Below are 16,273 nucleotides of genomic sequence, written 5' to 3'. Positions count from 1 at the left end.
ACAGACAATACCCGAGTGCAGCTGCACTGGAATTTCTCACTCAACAGCATAAATTCAGTAACTTCTGCTTGCCAGAGTCTTACTTGGTTAGGGCTCCTTTCAGACTAGATCTTCACACACCCATTCCAGACATCAGCTTCTGAACATCAAAAGCATTCAAAAAAAGAAAGAAAAACCTTCCCACAGAGGAACATGAGAATTCAGGGACTTCATGGAGCACGTTCTCATGATGATACCTCACATCCCAGCAAAAGCAACTGAAACTTTTTCGTTGTGCATTCAGTGCATGCAGCATGTGCAACTACATCCAGGGCAACTGCCTGGTCTACACACATTGAGGTATCACTGCAGCAAGTGTTGCACTTTGAAACCTATTTTGGAAACTGTTGATTCAATGAACGTTACTGACCTCGGTCAGCGGGAAGGATAACCAAGGGAAAAAAAACCATCATGATAGTGGTGGGATTTACCCTGCCAACTTAACACTGCCTCACAAGCACCAACTTCACTTCCTGTGATACTAAATTAGGCAGCTAATTAGCCAGACAGTATCTACATTCAGGAAATTACTTAGTAGGTAACAGTATGAAGGAAAGTGAGTGGCAGTCATTCTGTTGGCAGAACAGTTCTTTTCCCCAGAACTATTCACAATGACAGCACGGGTGGCACAATGTCCTCAAATTACTGATTGAAAATCTCCAAACCAGTGGTCAGAAACTTTGGGGACTGTGGCAAGATTTGCTCTTAACGAGTTTTTGATACTCCACCTATGCAACTTCTGCTACTTGACTGGCAAGTTTCAGTGCAGGGATATTGGCCCTACAGACCAGATTTCATACATACATGTCATCCAGCATGGCCATTCAGTGCAAAGTCTGGTATCCTCACAGGGAAAGGTAACAGTTGTGTAATTCCTAAAATAAATTGTTTTACATTCTTGCTTTCTACTGTCAAGATCTCTTAAAACCAAGTCTGCACCAGACAGGCAACTGCCTATCCATTAATATTCTGGCCCCTATGCTTTAAGGTCTTTAAGAATTCCATTCTTACAAGCATATTAACAAGGGCAGACAACAGTCCACATGCTCATCAAGCCAGATTTCATCAAGACAAATGTCTTAGAAAGCTCGGGGGGACACAAAAGAAGCACGCATAAAATGCAGACCGCTCCTCTAGGACACCGTTGCTTGTAGTCACACTGTTGAACCACGACGACAGTGACCTTCTACCTACTCTCCAAAAAAGCTGACTGCACCTGCCTCAGCCTGTCATGCAGTTCTATTCTTTTCCTGAGATGCTCCTCAGACTGCTGACACAGGGAGTTTCGTCTCGTCTTGTCTCATAGCAGGTGATGCCTTCTCGTAAGCGTGAGCAAAATTGAAGCGGTAAATTCTATTTCCACTGTGCTTCCTCACTGCTGAAGAACTGAAACCTGAAACATGCTCACTTACCCATCCGTGTCACCCTGGACTACAACCTTTCATACACATTTAGAGAAAACTGTGCCCAAAATGAAGACACACAACAGTATTCTGTGTAGCACAGCTGAATCAGCATGCGGTGCCCTTCGAACACCTGTATGCCAGATCTGCTGCACAGCTGTGGAATTGATTTAAGCCTGTGACTACTCAATGTGTGTGAAGCTGAAGGAGTCAAACATGTGCATTAAATCAGGAAACCACTCTTCTACCAGGCCTGCCACTAATTAAGGCACTGCCTCACAGCACCACACTTGGCATACTTCCATGGAAACCACAAAATAAGAAAAAAAAATGTATGTCGACTTAAAACTACTGATGCACATGAAAACCTTCAATTCTTGTGCATTCTCCTTCCATCTCATAGTTTTAAATGCTGCTCAAGTTTGTACGATCGCATTCAGAAAGTGGAAGGGAATAGGTCTCAAGGTCTCAATTAAAAATGCAACAAAGCAGTAAAAATAACCATTCTTTTGTTTTTTGTTGCAAATATCTAATAGAATTTGTCCACACACAAAAAAAATAATAATAATTGCAGACCAAGCAATAAAATTAACAATGTAATTAAATGAAGTAAAAATCCCATGATTATGGTTAAAACAAAAGGCTTTTATGGCTTTTATTTATTCTTGTTGTGAAGAGGTCAGCACCTCCTTTCTTCAGTAATCTCTCAGTAGGGCTTGAGGCATCCTTAGAGACCCAGAGAACTACCAGTCACTTCCATCACTATTTAGCAACCCCCAGCCATAGATTTTTGCAGACAAAATTGAAATTCAAAAAAGTCAACTAGAGAGAACTGAACCAGTCTTTTGGGTAGTTACCATCTGGAAAAGTAGCTATGGTAAAGGTGCAGAGAAAAGCCCATGTGCACAGTGTGTGAGAGGCATTAGATCTGTACCATTTAATCCCAAACATGTAAATGCAGCAGTGCTAATGTTACAGACACAAGTGACTGGAGAAGCTCATACGACTTCTTTGTTTAACCAGCCACTGACACCGAGAAGCTATGCTTGTATTTAGTTATCCACGTGTCTGTGAACATGCCTGGCTGACACAGCCAGAGATGTTAAGCCCTTTCTCTATGGCAGTCAATGTGCAGGACCAGAAGGGAAAAGTTCTTCAAGTGTCACAGGCAGTATTCTGGAAAGAACACTTTCGGAAATGAAAGGGTGGTCTATTGTCCAGGTTCTTGGTCTTTCTGCCAAGACTGCAGGCAAATACATCAACGATTGTCAGCTACAATCCTGAAATTTCTCATGCAGCCACTTTTCCATTGGGAATTGGACAAAGACCAACTCAATGCTCATAATTATTTCTTACATTGGGCCTATTTCTTCAAAGAACACTAAAGTTATTCATAGGGGAGAGGATTTGTATGGTCCAGACCTCAGTTGTCCAGGAGATAAACATCCCCTTATGAAGGCTGCAGTGCAAAGTACAAAGAACACAGTAGGACTGTCAGCAATAGAAGAAAACATGAGGAAGTGTGGAGGGTTGAAGGCTATCGTGAAGGCTATTTTACTATGTTGAGATGAAAAGTGAGGCAGTTAGGGCAACACATCACAGATGAAAGTAACATGGAGGAATGGACATAAGGAGGAAGGTGGGAAAAGGAGACTTCAGACACTGAGGGAGTGAGATCAATGAGTGGGAATAAAGAACTTCCTAAGAGGATGCTGAAAAAGAACCAGAGGAAGATGGTGTCAGGAAATCTAAGGAGAGCAGGCCTTCAAATATCTTTCTGTAGGCTCTAGAAATAAAATCTCTCAATACCAAATACACACAATAATACAAGCATAAAAACAAAAAATCCAGCCATTGAAAACGTCTTTTAATTAAATCTGTAAGAAAACACAACACATTGACTACTTCTTAAAGCACGACATATGAGCAAGAAATGGTTTATTTAGGGTGTTTCCCTGATTAAATCTGGCAACTGGGCTAAGAAAGTACTTGCAGTGGGAATGAAGAATAAATGGAGCATGTTCCTGTACATGTTTACATGCTTTAATTGGCAGATGATATAAAAGTATCAAGTCTTCCACAGGCCATACTACTAATCTTAAAATTATGTTTCAGTTTCCCTCTCTCCCTACAGAAAGTAATTTATTTTTCATCATGCGCTATCATGCTATCCTGAAGCTTCATCTTCTACATCTAAACATAGAGTTCAGAAAAATAGCTGGGGGAGTATTAGTGCAATATTTGCTGAGTATTAAGAAAGCCAAAGATGAGGGCACACCTGCTAAAGACAGGCAGTCCAAAGAGTCAGGGGATCAGCAACGAGGTTCAGTCAAACATTCTGCATTCAAAAGATTAAAATATATTGAAAACTATGTTGGGAAAATCTGGGCCAATTAAAGGTCTCCATTTGATCCAAATATTTGAAACAAGTCAGGAATAGCCACAGCATAAGTAGGTATGTTAACAGAATGGAGAGAATGCCCCAGGGATCAACATTATAATTATTATTCAGAAGGGCTGTGATTGATTAGAATTATAACTGTAGTAGAGTTATAAGGCAGAAAGGGACATAAAGCAGAGTGCTTTTGCTTTAAAGTTTTTGCTTTTTCTCATATTACAAAGTACAACAGAGTGAGCATTTTTTTAACATAAAGATTTAAGATCCTGAAGAGATTTTGACTGTCAAAATCATCCCCAGTTCTTGTGAAACGGGATCAGCAGCGGGTGGGTGTTCTAACGCCAATTTAATGAGCTCTCAAACTTTCATCATGGTGCAACTACTCAATTAAATATTGTCTTCAGAATACTGACAAAAGGCTCCACTGGGACTTACACTCTGAGTCTTAAAGATATAATGGCAGGAACACAGCAAATAAAAGACTTCTGGCATTCTGCTTCCTCTAATTGTGATTATTTGATGACCAATTTACAACTCAATCATTGCTTTTCTGCACACATACGTACCTTACTCTGTCCTATTTTGCACACACATCAAAATGCAAAAGTATTTCCATATTTTGTTTGAAGAAGGTGTCTTATGTTAAAATAAAGGATATGACAAACAAGCAGTGAGGAAAACTACATTTCTGATATCTTCCCAGTATTATAGCATGTTGTTCTGCAAGGTATTTAGGCACATACCTAATTTTAAGCACATTCATTTTTCTTCATGGAAAAAAAGCCTTATTTCAGTTCATTTAAGAAGCAACCGCACTCTGAAAGTGTTTGTCTGTCTTTCTTGACTACTGAGAAAGTCTGCATGACTAACTGAGTAAGCTCTTAATTTTTAGGTCCCTGAAATAAGGTAAGGTGAGTTGAGGTCTCAGTGTTTACTTGTTCATTTCAATAGACTTACTCTGTCACAGTATTTACTTTTCTTTTTTTATGATTAGTATCGTGCATTACAGAATGAATTTGGGATGGGAGAATACCAGGCAAAATGTCAAAAGTGAATCTCAGGTTCAAACACATCCTGAAACCAAGGTTTAACTGACTGAACACAGATACAAGATTATGTCTGTTTGCTTTTCCCTTCACAAACACAAACAAATGAAAAAAAAAAAAAAGTACCACACACAGAGAAAACTTAACAAACCATCCACTCTCATTCATCCACCAAATAAAAGGATCCCTTCTTGATCACAGGTCCTGAAGTCATTTTGACCTGTGTCTTGGATTTCCTTCATTTCACAGTAAGGGAGTTCAGAGTAACCTTTCCAAATGGTACCGGAGTAAAGAGAAAGACACAGCCTCCTGCTGAGAAATCTTTCGATAACCACTAACTAATAACCAGCACATAGCTGGTCTCCAAGGAGTCCCATGAGAAGAGGGCACTCAATCCACATCCTTCCTCTGAGGGAAGGAGATTTCTCAGAAGTTTACTCAACCCGTAACAGATTAAGTGCCTGTCAGTAGCTCCTCCAAAGAAGCTAACACAGTGGTAACAATAGTGATGGATGGAGCAGCTTCACGGGTGTTACACAAGGTTTTGATGATGATATTCCAGTGTTGGTCACAAATACGCTGGATTATACTGCAAGGCAAATTACAGACTTTAGTCTGCAACCTAATTCTGCCTTACCGAGACCATCAAGGAAGCAAGCAGCTCAAAATGAAAGATCTGCTTTACTGGAAGGTAATTGTCTGTCCATGCCTATTCATAGCAGCACCATGCTCTGCATTCAGTGTTCCCCTGCTCTGCATGCCCAGCCTGAAAGCCACACTTCTCTACAATTCACTGGGAGTGAATGGCTAAGCGACTCAATTTAAGGGAGCAAAAAGTCTCAGGGATGCAATGCCCCTCCACGGTGCATTTTATCAGAAAGAGTGCATCTTTACCAGAAAGAGGTCACACCATTGTGTACTAGGCTAGTATGGATACTATGGCCTAAAAATTAAAGGGCTTAGACGTAACTCCTTTTTTCATGGTACAGTGGAAAAAAAAGCAAACACGCATGGCATTCATTTAAACAATAAAACGTAGATTCAACTATCACAACAGTTTAGTTTAACTACTGAAATTCTCCATTCTCACACAGAATCACAGAATTTCTAGGTTGGAAGAGACCTCAAGATCATCGAGTCCAACCTCTGACCTAACGCTAACAGTCCCCAGAGTTATCTAGTATTTCTGCACTGCTGGCACACTAGATTAAAAAACAATACAGAATGAAAATATCCTCAAAATAAGACGCGTTCCAGCCATGTGAGACACAGGAGCATTAAAACCCTATGTAGTAGAAGAGGCAGAATTATTTGCACCTGAATCCCCAACCAAACAGCAGCTAAGTCTCAAAGATAATTTTTTCCTTTGTTATTGTTTTTTTTCTTTATTATCATCTTGCTATTAACTAAATTGAAAGCCAATTTAAAAAAATAATCTTGGCCTATATATCACTAGTGTCGGTAAACAGTTACCACTGTCCAAAAAAACATTATAGATATATTGGAGGCTGCAATATACATATATTTATAGGCATACATTTTCAGCTGGTGTAAAATTGCAGAGCATAACTAATTTACTGGATCAGTGCCCAATTAGGGCAGCTGAGAATCCAGCCCTATGACTTAAAAGCTACAGTTACAGATGCAGAGGCTTTACTGTTATCTATTTGCCTATCACCTGCAGAAGAAATACGGGTGATCATGTTACTGTCATCTTACTAATTCCTATTACACTGTTTTTGCTGACCCTTCTTTTTTAGGTCATGTTATCAATATTATCCTGTCTACCTTGAAGATCTTGCTGGATGACAAAGGAACCAGAAGGATCCTTGAGGCAAAAGCAGACTTCAAACATTATTCTCAAGATGTGTACGTGGTAAGTGATTGTGAAATCTCTCTGTACAGACCCATGGAAAAAGAGTATATGAAATGTAAGGCACAGCCCTGGTTTCAACTGGGCAATTCCCTCTATAACCTCTGGTTAAAAAGTTACAATGTCTGTGAAAGAAAGCACAGTCATTGAATCAGGATGATACCTGTGGCAAAAAACACACATCATTAAAATTTCCAAGGAAGATAATCACTATAATAACGTTAAATCAGTTAACAAGGAAAAAAAAAAGTAATATAAAACAGACAAAAAAAAGTATGGGGTTGGAAGTTAAAATAATTAGTTCAAACATCCCTCCCAATTGCAAAGCTTTTATACAGAGGCAAGAAATGATCAAACCTTAGGCAACAGCTCACACACTCACCTGTCCCAGATCTAAAGTGACATTGACTTCGTTGTATTTTAAACCCATAGACAGAGGAGGACTTTGCCACCAACGCTCCGTTCCATCAATCGCATTAGTTATGGGGTGAGCTTTTCTGGGATCAGCAGCATTGCAATAATCACAAAATTGTCCCTGAAACACAGTTAATTTAGAAGATGGCATCAGTTGAAATCTTATGCACTGCAGATGCATGATGAGATTCTGATCAGAGCTTTGACTAAAAATTGAGTTAAATTTTACTTCTCTATAGTGCATTTTTTTTCTGTATAATGATTCCCCTTGTAATTAATATACACACTTATACCCTGAAACACACACGATTCTATGTTACAAAATAAAATTCAGAAATCTCTTTAAGAAAAGATTTATTGTAGTTTTCCTTATCAATACGTTTACTGATACCTTGCTGCAATTACCCTTATGACTCCTGCAGGCACGTCCACGGGAAATCGATGCAACAAAGATTCTTATAGCTGGATTAAGACCAATACAAAAATTACCCTCTGTTCTCTTCAAGACTGTGAAATGTCAGCACATGCACACAGAAGACTGGCAGTAACATAACCATAAAAAACACTCAACTACTTGTGGATGTGTAAGATTGGTGTTATAGTTTTATAACATGGATTTATTTTTTTGCGTGCTATTAAAGTACAATCTGAAAAATAAACTTCTGAGAAACGCATTTTCCATGAGTACGTAATGGGTTACACAGAGTGTTCCCTTTAAGGACAATGAAAGAATTCCATTAAATCTTAATTTGCAGAAGTCACTACCCAATTTTTAGTCCACAATTAAAGCCACATTCTGGAAATTCTCTGAAAACCTGTCTTTGACAGTTTCTAAAGATCTTTGTACTGTTGCAAACAATAACAATGAATAAACTTCATGAAACCAAACTGTCTTTTTATTTAGCATCTTGGCTTGCCCCACAACGGTATTTTTATCTTCAAGAAAATGCATTTTAACTGTCTAAGATTAGCATTGAAGTATTGAAATTAGTTATTAAGCAATCTTTTTACTGTCCCATTCACATCTTATTCCAGTCACTGGGTGTAAGTGATTCATGTGATAAACCATGCCAGGTACAGATCTTTGTAGAACCCCAACAGAAAAATGATATTTTCATTACATGGAACTACCCTCTTAATAGATACTTCATTCAGGTGCTTAATCCATTCAGCCTGCAAGGTGCTGACCCTGTATTGGATCTGTGTTTTAAGTAAGGTGATATGTCATATTTAAACCATTCCTTTTATAAACTAAAGAGAAAAAAAAGAAAAATCAAAGAAGAAAAAAGTCATCTTTTGTTGTTTCCACAACCCATGTCTCCTGGCATCAAGTATATTCCTATTTTTGAAGTATTAACAATCCTGTATAGGTATAAATTTGTTTGCCACTGCTGTCACACTAACCAGTGCGACCTAACTTCAGCAATCACATTTGTCCCCTTTTAATACAGGAATGACATTAGGGCTCTCTCATTCTTGCTGGATTCACCAAGTGTGGATCTACAGGAGTGTATCTAAAATGTTTATCTCTAGCAGAATTTGTTTAACCTCTTCCATAGTTACTAACGGTTTGGAAACTACATCATTCTCACGTGATACAATTGCATCCTGTAGTGTCTTTCAAATTAAAAACATGGATGTTCACTGAATATTTCTGCATAAGTTGTAACTATTTCAGTATCTGCACGTAGCAGTGGTTGTCCTCATCCTGCTCTTCTGGCAAGACCAGAAGATGCTGTTGTTGCCAGAAGACGTGACGATCGTTAGTTGTTCTGAGTTAGCACTGCAGTTGTCAACCTGGCTGAGGGTTACATTGTGAGAATTCAACAAGTTATTTACAGACTTACTAAATCCATACGTACACAGGTTGGTTAACTATGTCTGGGGATCAAGCTATAACATGGCTCTCCTCCAGCTCTGTTGGAGAAGGTGACTTGGCTGATTTTTGTACAAACAGCTACAATAGGCCAGGATACTTGGGTTCTGACACAGCTGACACCACCTCAGGCTGTGCTAGCTACTGGCAACATTGCCAGTTGCTGCAATGAGGACCCAGCACACTGGGTCACAATCTGCAGAATCAATACACTGAGCAATTAATCTGTGCAGTTACAGCTGCCACCACATCAGAGCATCTTTATAGGTAATATTTCCTGACAGATGCATGCTTGAAGTGGAGTTCCAACAGAGGGAAGCTTGTGGTGTTGTAATACCTAAATAGTTTTGCAGCATGCATGAAACATGGTCTTTAGATCTCAATTCACATTCACAATGATCTGGCTGGAAATATACAGGAAACAGTTGCTGCCACAGCAGTTTCAGCTCCAATCTGGCAACAGCCTCGCAGAAAGGCAGAATGAACAGAAAACAACGAGGAATACTGAACACAAGTGTTACATTTCCGTACACCTATGTTATTTCAGTATTCCAGAGCACCTGATCTGAACTCAAGACACCACCTTTTTCTTTTCAGACCCATAATTCAAAGAATTTCATTGCAACTGGAGTTTCAGTTATTTAAAGTACATTCCAACCATCCTGCCAAAAAGACAGAAAAACAAAAAAATGAAAGAAAATAAGTTATTGGATTGAGCGGCCTCCCCTGCTTCCCACTGGCAGTACCTGCAGGCACGCCACCCCCAGCCTGTCTGCCACGGGACACGTTGCAATTCCTGGAGACCGGGCATCCTGCCATCATTTGATTTTGGCTGCAGTTCATCACCCAGGCAGGTGTGCATCCGCTGGTGACCTTGCTACCCTCCTTTCCCTTGGTTCTCCTGAGCAGGGGAAAAAAACCTGAGACTGCATAAAGCAGTGGGGATCGATGACATCGATGAAAATGCCTCCTCACCTGTAAATTACAGACAGCTAGAACGACGAAGGACTTGTTCACACATTAGTAGCTAAAAGATCTGCACCCACTGGCAAGGCAAGGCAGGTATGCAGTTAAACTTTAATTCACACCCGCACACCGCTGCGGACAGATCTGCAGGCAAAACCAGGCATGTCATTTATCTGTCAGGGTTGCCAACATATTTTGCACTGCAGTGCATCTGTTCACTCAACACTGCTCTTATTAAGCCATGGCCCCGCTCGCCAATGTGCTAAACAAGGGAAACAAGCTGCTTTTCCACAATGTACGTCCAATGTACGTCACAAGCCTCAGGCTGCACCTGGTGGCTGAGCTGTACCTGCAGGGACTGCCCACCCTACCTGTCAGCTCTTGGAAGGGCTTTAATGAATGCTCCTGGATGTTCTGGGGACAACAGGCTTCACAGGTGGACATATCAAACAACATGCTGAACAAAAGACGTTGATGAAAAAGTAGAAGTGAAGCTGGGGCTGCTCTTCTTCTCCTTGCCGTATTTTAAGTGCTTGTGACAGCACCACAACAGAGCCACGTGCTCCCTTCATAAAAAGGGCAATCACCCTCTGCACCTTCTGATTTCCCTCCTTGCAGCACAACAGCCACCATCCAGCTGTGGATACTCTCCAAAAGTGAGTGAGTCAAGCACATAGTGCAGCTTTAACTTGGAATTGGCCTGACAGTGGCTATTAGATCCATCAATGCCACCTTTCGTAAAAGCCATCTGACCCCCTATCAAACTTCTAAGAAACAACACATGAATGATTACGCTGATCTAAATCCTTCAAGATAAGCTCAGCTTCTGCAAGAATTTAATGCATGTCTGGCCAGTTTTTCACCAAAGAAGAAAAAAAAAAAAAAAAAAAAAAGATTCTCTTATTTACAGTGTCTTTGAACTTGAGAGGTGGAGTGGCTTGATAATATGCACATTGTGCTGCTATCACATTTTCCATGGCTGGATTTCCCTGGCCTTCAGAAAGAATTTTCCAAGCCTTCTCAAGCCACAACAACTACTGGTAAACTACAGAAGTATTCATGTTATGTATTTCAATGGGGCTTTGTTAAAACTGGAGAGAGATACTGCTGCATCCACATTTACTCAACCACTTCAGGAGGCGCACCAGGCTTCCTTGTGCCAGGGCTGAGCTGTCAGCAGTCCTAGGAACGTGAATCAGGAATGAACCATAACTGCTTATAACCCAGGACCTGTAAGGCAAATATTTAACAAGAGGAACTCTCCCCTTGCCAGCCTCTTCCCACATACAGAAAACCCTCGTTTCCAACTGGCTGTTAGTATAAAGGGAACAATTAGAAAAATAATCAATAGCAACGCATCACACTGCATGCCTTGTTCCACTTGTTTGACCTGTTAATCTCATATTTATTGCCGATTTTTGTTATACTGTGCTTTCTGTTATTCTAAAGCATGTTCGTATGAGATCTTATTGCAGCAGTGAGCTATAGTGTGTGCTGCTGAGAAAGCAGCAGAGGTTATTAGGCTTGCTAGTACCTAAAACAGCCATACCAGCAGCTGAATTTCAAACACAGGCGTGCTCAATGTGGAGGGACAGATGCCTAAACTTCAGAAACATGGTAGAAGCAGAGGAGCAAGCAGTTTCCCTGCTCACAGCAACCTCGCTTTGTAGCCTTAGCTGAAGCATTTAACACCTGCAGCCCAGTTTTACTAACAGGAAATCTGCGTTACTCCACCTGTAAGCATCTCCAAAGCACACTCAGCTTGCTGTGACAGAGGGCACTACACAGATGCAAGGTGAATGGAGATGTCGTGTGAGGCAGGGAAGGCATTGCAGAGGATTTGGGCGCTGAGCACCTTGCTGTATGGCAGTGCCGAGCCTTCCAAGCACTCTCCCCTCTCTTGAGCGCCTGTCCCTGCTACCAAACAAGAAGGAAAAGCTGGAAGCTCTTCTGAGACCGGATCTCGAGGGTTATTTCACCGTTAAAACACACAAATGCCTCTGAAGTCTTGGAAACGCTAACCCTTCTCCCAGGACACCGAGTTAGATGCGGATTCTTTTTGTATCGCCTGGAGTCGCGAAGCAGACCTTAAATCTCTCAAAATCCCTTTCAAAGAGCGGTTTCATCCCGCCTGTCTCCTCCTCCCACCAAGAAGAGCACAAACAGCAGAGCTTGGGGAGGTCGGAGGCTGTAGGAAAGCCTCCCTACTCCTCCGGCGCTCTGTCGGAGCCGACTCTGACCACCAGCCCCAGCACACCACGGAGCTCGCTGCGCTTGCTGCTCCCTCCCTGCCCTGACAGGTTTCTGCCCAAGCACAAAACACACTTCCACCAACCCTTCGCGAGGATTTTTGCTTTTCCTCGCGGCATGACTGGAAACGCCAGCCACCGTCCCCATCCTCAGAGCCCCTGCCTCCCTCCCGCGAGCCGCCGGGGCTGAGGGCAGGGTCGGCGGCGCCACCGCCCCTCTCGGTCCCATTACCCCTCTCCTGTCCCCACCATCGCTCCTCTCGGTCCCCACACGCTACCTGGATGGCACGGCCCAGCGGGGCGGCGGCGGGGCCCCCCACCAGCTTGCAGTACAGCTCCGGCCGCCCGCCGCCACCGCCACCACCCGCCTCCTCTTCCTCTTCTTCTTCCTCCTCCTTCTCCCCGCAGGTGGCCGTGGCCCAGATGCCGGCCGTCTCGGCCAGGTTGAAATAAGGCGGGTGGAGGCTGAGCCCCAGGGAGCCGGGGGGCTCCGTCTGCGCCGGGCAGAGGGCGAAGAGGGGCGGGAGGAGCGCCCAGAGGAGCCGCCGCCGCGCCGCGGCCATCGTGTGCCCGGCTCTGCCCTCGCCGCCCCGCAGGCGGCCCTATAGCTGCGGCGGGCCGGGGCTGCAGCGGTGTGCGGGGCGGGGAGAGCCGCGAACACACCCCCGCTGAGGCGAAAAGCCCCAAAAGCCCCAGGACAGAGCGGAGATCCCGGGCACGGGGCGAGGGCGAGGCACGGCGGCAGCCTCCCGGCTCTCAGGGCCGGTGGGGTCGGGGCCAGGTGTGAGCCCCGCCGCCATGTTGAGGGGTGGCCCCCTCAGTGCATCTGGGGGTGGTTTGGTTAAGGGACTGCGGGGAAACCTCCGGGCATCCCAGCCCTGTCAGCCCTGCCGTGTGATATAAGTAAAATTAAGGTTTTCGCAAAAGTTGTGCTGCTGGGGAGAGCGACAGGACACGAGGGAACGGCATGGAGCTGGGACAGGGGAGGGTCAGGCTGGGGGTGAGGGAAAGGGTCTGCACCCAGAGGGTGCTCGGGCACTGGGACAGGCTCCCCAGGACAGTGGTCATGGCACCGAGCCTAACAGACATAAGCATTTGGACAACACTTTCAGCCACATGGTCTGATTTTTTGGGTGGTGCTGTGTGGAGCCAGGAGTTGGACTCACTGTCCTTGTGGGTCCCTTCCAACTTGGTACATTCTATGATTCCATGCTTCTACCTACAGGTCGCCAGGATGGCACCCTGCCCGTCTGTGCTGCACAAATCGCCCCTTCCCCAGCCTTGCCGGCTCCCCAAGGCTGCTGGAAGGCTGCTGGAAGGCTGCAGGCTCCCACGCTGCAGCACACGGCCAAGCTCCATGTGCCAGGGTTGTGTTGTGCTGCTCGGCCGGGGCAGACAATGAACCTGCTGTCTTTTTGAAGGTGTTTGGCACAGGCTTTGGATAACGCAGAAGGAGGATTGAGGCAGGAGAATGAGAGCTATGAACTAAGTCACTCGTATCTGAAGCTACGCTGCTTCACAGCATTGCTATCTGAAGTTTCATACCCATTCACGTTTCCTCCCCCATGCACAGTCACACATCCACTGCTCAGTTTTCTTAATAAAATTTGCAGGATTCAGACACAAAGCTATGCTTAGATATGCATACCTCTAATATTTTAATAGTGATTCATGTGAGTAGCAAAGTACTTAATAACTTTATGGTCCTTGATACATGCCAAATAGCACTAGCAAGGGAGATTCCTGGTATACTATTTCAGGAAGTACCAACCACAAGCTATTGATTCGGTCTGCAAGCAAATATCACAATCCCTAGTCTTGTGTCACTATGGCTTTAGCACACCATAAAGAGGCATTTTTGGAAGCAATTTTTGTGTCCTCCTTGGGAAGAGTTGTTTTCCATAAATGCTGCATACTGCCAATTTAAATATATCAGGGTTGGGTATTCTATCCATAAATTCTTTCAATATCTGGAGCAACTTGAAAATATACTTCTTTTCCAACTGTGGTGTTGTGGAAAATAAATTATCTTATTGCACATATCACTTCCTACAATATTAAATACTTCATAAAAACTATGAGAGGTGTGAATACAAATAAGTAATACCATCTTCAAATATTCTACTGAACAAAAATTCTATTGAACAAAATGCTACATTATAATATAGGATTTACACAGGTCTTTTAAAACCTGTTAAATAATAATGGATCTAGAGTATATCGTTTTTTACAAATGGAGAACCAGAAGTGTCTGATATAAGTGGCCTTTAAGTTCAAGGCAAGCATGCTCTTACAAAGGCCTTCTATCCATTAACTTGATGAGTGCTCTTGTCCTCTTTATTCTTAGAGAAATTAAATCAAATTGAATGAAAGCTGAGCAGAGCACGTTCCTGGTGGAAAATAAACAGTTGGGTACTTTAAGGAAAATGCACTGTAAAGTACAATATTTAGAGGAACCAATTAAATTATAATTATGCAGATTACAGAATCATCACAGACTCTTTCTGAGTATTCAGATCACCTCCAGGCTGGGCATTCATCTAGCAGTCTCTGAAAGATGTTGCTTCTGTATATACCCAATAAGCCATGAAGTATTTTCTCCTTTTCATCCAAAAAGAAAGTGATTGTTTTGCACATCATGTGAAGAAAGTAGTTTATGCCAGTTATGCAGTACATTCCTACAAATTAGACTCCTGTGATGGGATTGTTGATGATATTGAAAAGGATTCTTTAGATATGAATGTTTCAAATTGAAATAACTGCAAAAGAAGTAACTTGTATTTTCTTTGGACACATTTCTTGCACAGAACCCTGCCTATTCTCTTCATATACGTGCAGGGATTGTGAATAGCACCTCTGTGTTTTGTGTTTTGAATTCTTCTCTAGTACCTTTGTCCCTTGTCTCCAAAATAAGCACTTAGGAAGAGTTGTCTACAAAACATAAACCTAGAATAAGAATAAGAATAAGAATAGCATAAACCAGGTGATTCCGCTATATTTGATAAAGCTTTCAAAATGCAGAATGAAATGTGAAAGTAGAGAAAATAACTGCTTAAACTAAGAATCTATGTTCTGTATCTACTAGAGTTTGTTTTACACTTTCTTTGATTGCATTTGTGTAGAATATAACACCTTACAACTTTTCCTGGTACAGTTTTGTGGGTAGTTCAGGTAAGGAATCTAGATTCAGGAGATCCTTTACAATTTTACTTTAAAGAAAAGATTCTTGTAAGCTGTTTGCTACATTGCACAGCATAAAAGGCAGCGCTTCCTCACAAGAGGTGCTGTTTCTTAAACAGGGAGTATGAGTTAATTTATTGGGGAGTATTTGCATTAAAAACAAAAACAACAACAACAAAAAGGCTTTTTTGAGCAGGAACCCAACACTTTAATACCATCATGACATGTTCTTGAATATGCTTTCTTAAAAACATGAATGAAACTTTACAAACATTTAGAAAATAAACCTATCAAATAGAGAAAGAGAGAAAGAAGTTCTCCTGTTCCTTTGCTCATAAAATTATGTGCATTTTGCTTTGTATATAGCTAAATTTAAAGAGATTTTGCTGGCCTTGCAGGTGATTTTTCTGTACTTTTGGTAAACACTTATGCCAAACAAACATATTTTATTCAATGTGTTTTCTAGAACTGGAGCATTTGAAATGCCGCAGTTTAGATTTTGTTGAGAGATACATAGAACTGCCTAAAGATGTGGGAAGATTTTAGGGAAAATGTTATAGTAACTTTTGCTTTTGACTCAAAGCAGATGGAAAAAGTGTTTATAGTGTCATGGGTACTGAATAACTGGGTAACATGTGTTACATGGGTACTGAATAACTTGATTTTAATAAAAAGTCAGCGAGTCTTTTTTTTAATAAAAAAACAGAGACTTGGAGTTATGTCAAGCCAAAGTATGTGAGGAAGCAGACAGGAGAAGACATGTGGATGTATGTATAGAGATGGTAATGGCAGAGTGACTTGTTCCTTGCAGATGGACAACTGAGAACTA

At 42.1% G+C, this 16,273-nt stretch overlaps 1 protein-coding gene across 3 annotated transcripts in view; it reads right to left on the bottom strand.

The window, feature by feature from the left end:
- The window catches only part of LAMA3 (laminin subunit alpha 3), a 111,065-nt gene extending 98,098 nt beyond the window's left edge, over positions 1-12,967 (bottom strand). The window contains exons 1-2 of one of the 3 annotated variants that reach the window (XM_072034793.1): positions 12,543-12,967; positions 7,142-7,294 (exon numbers count right to left, since the gene is read on the bottom strand). In XM_072034793.1, coding sequence (XP_071890894.1) covers positions 7,142-7,294; positions 12,543-12,827 — 438 coding nt within the window. In that variant the 5' untranslated portion in view covers positions 12,828-12,967. The remainder of the gene's footprint in view (positions 1-7,141; positions 7,295-12,542) is intronic. The other 2 variants (XM_072034792.1, XM_027451936.3) reach the window with 2 other exon arrangements.
- Positions 12,968-16,273: the final 3,306 nt, after the last annotated feature.

The sequence above is a fragment of the Anas platyrhynchos genome, chromosome 2 (assembly GCF_047663525.1).
Source record: "Anas platyrhynchos isolate ZD024472 breed Pekin duck chromosome 2, IASCAAS_PekinDuck_T2T, whole genome shotgun sequence".
Taxonomy (NCBI): Eukaryota; Metazoa; Chordata; class Aves; order Anseriformes; family Anatidae; genus Anas; species Anas platyrhynchos.
Note: the sequence above shows the minus strand (reverse complement) of the source record. Positions and strands in the feature narration are given on the sequence as shown.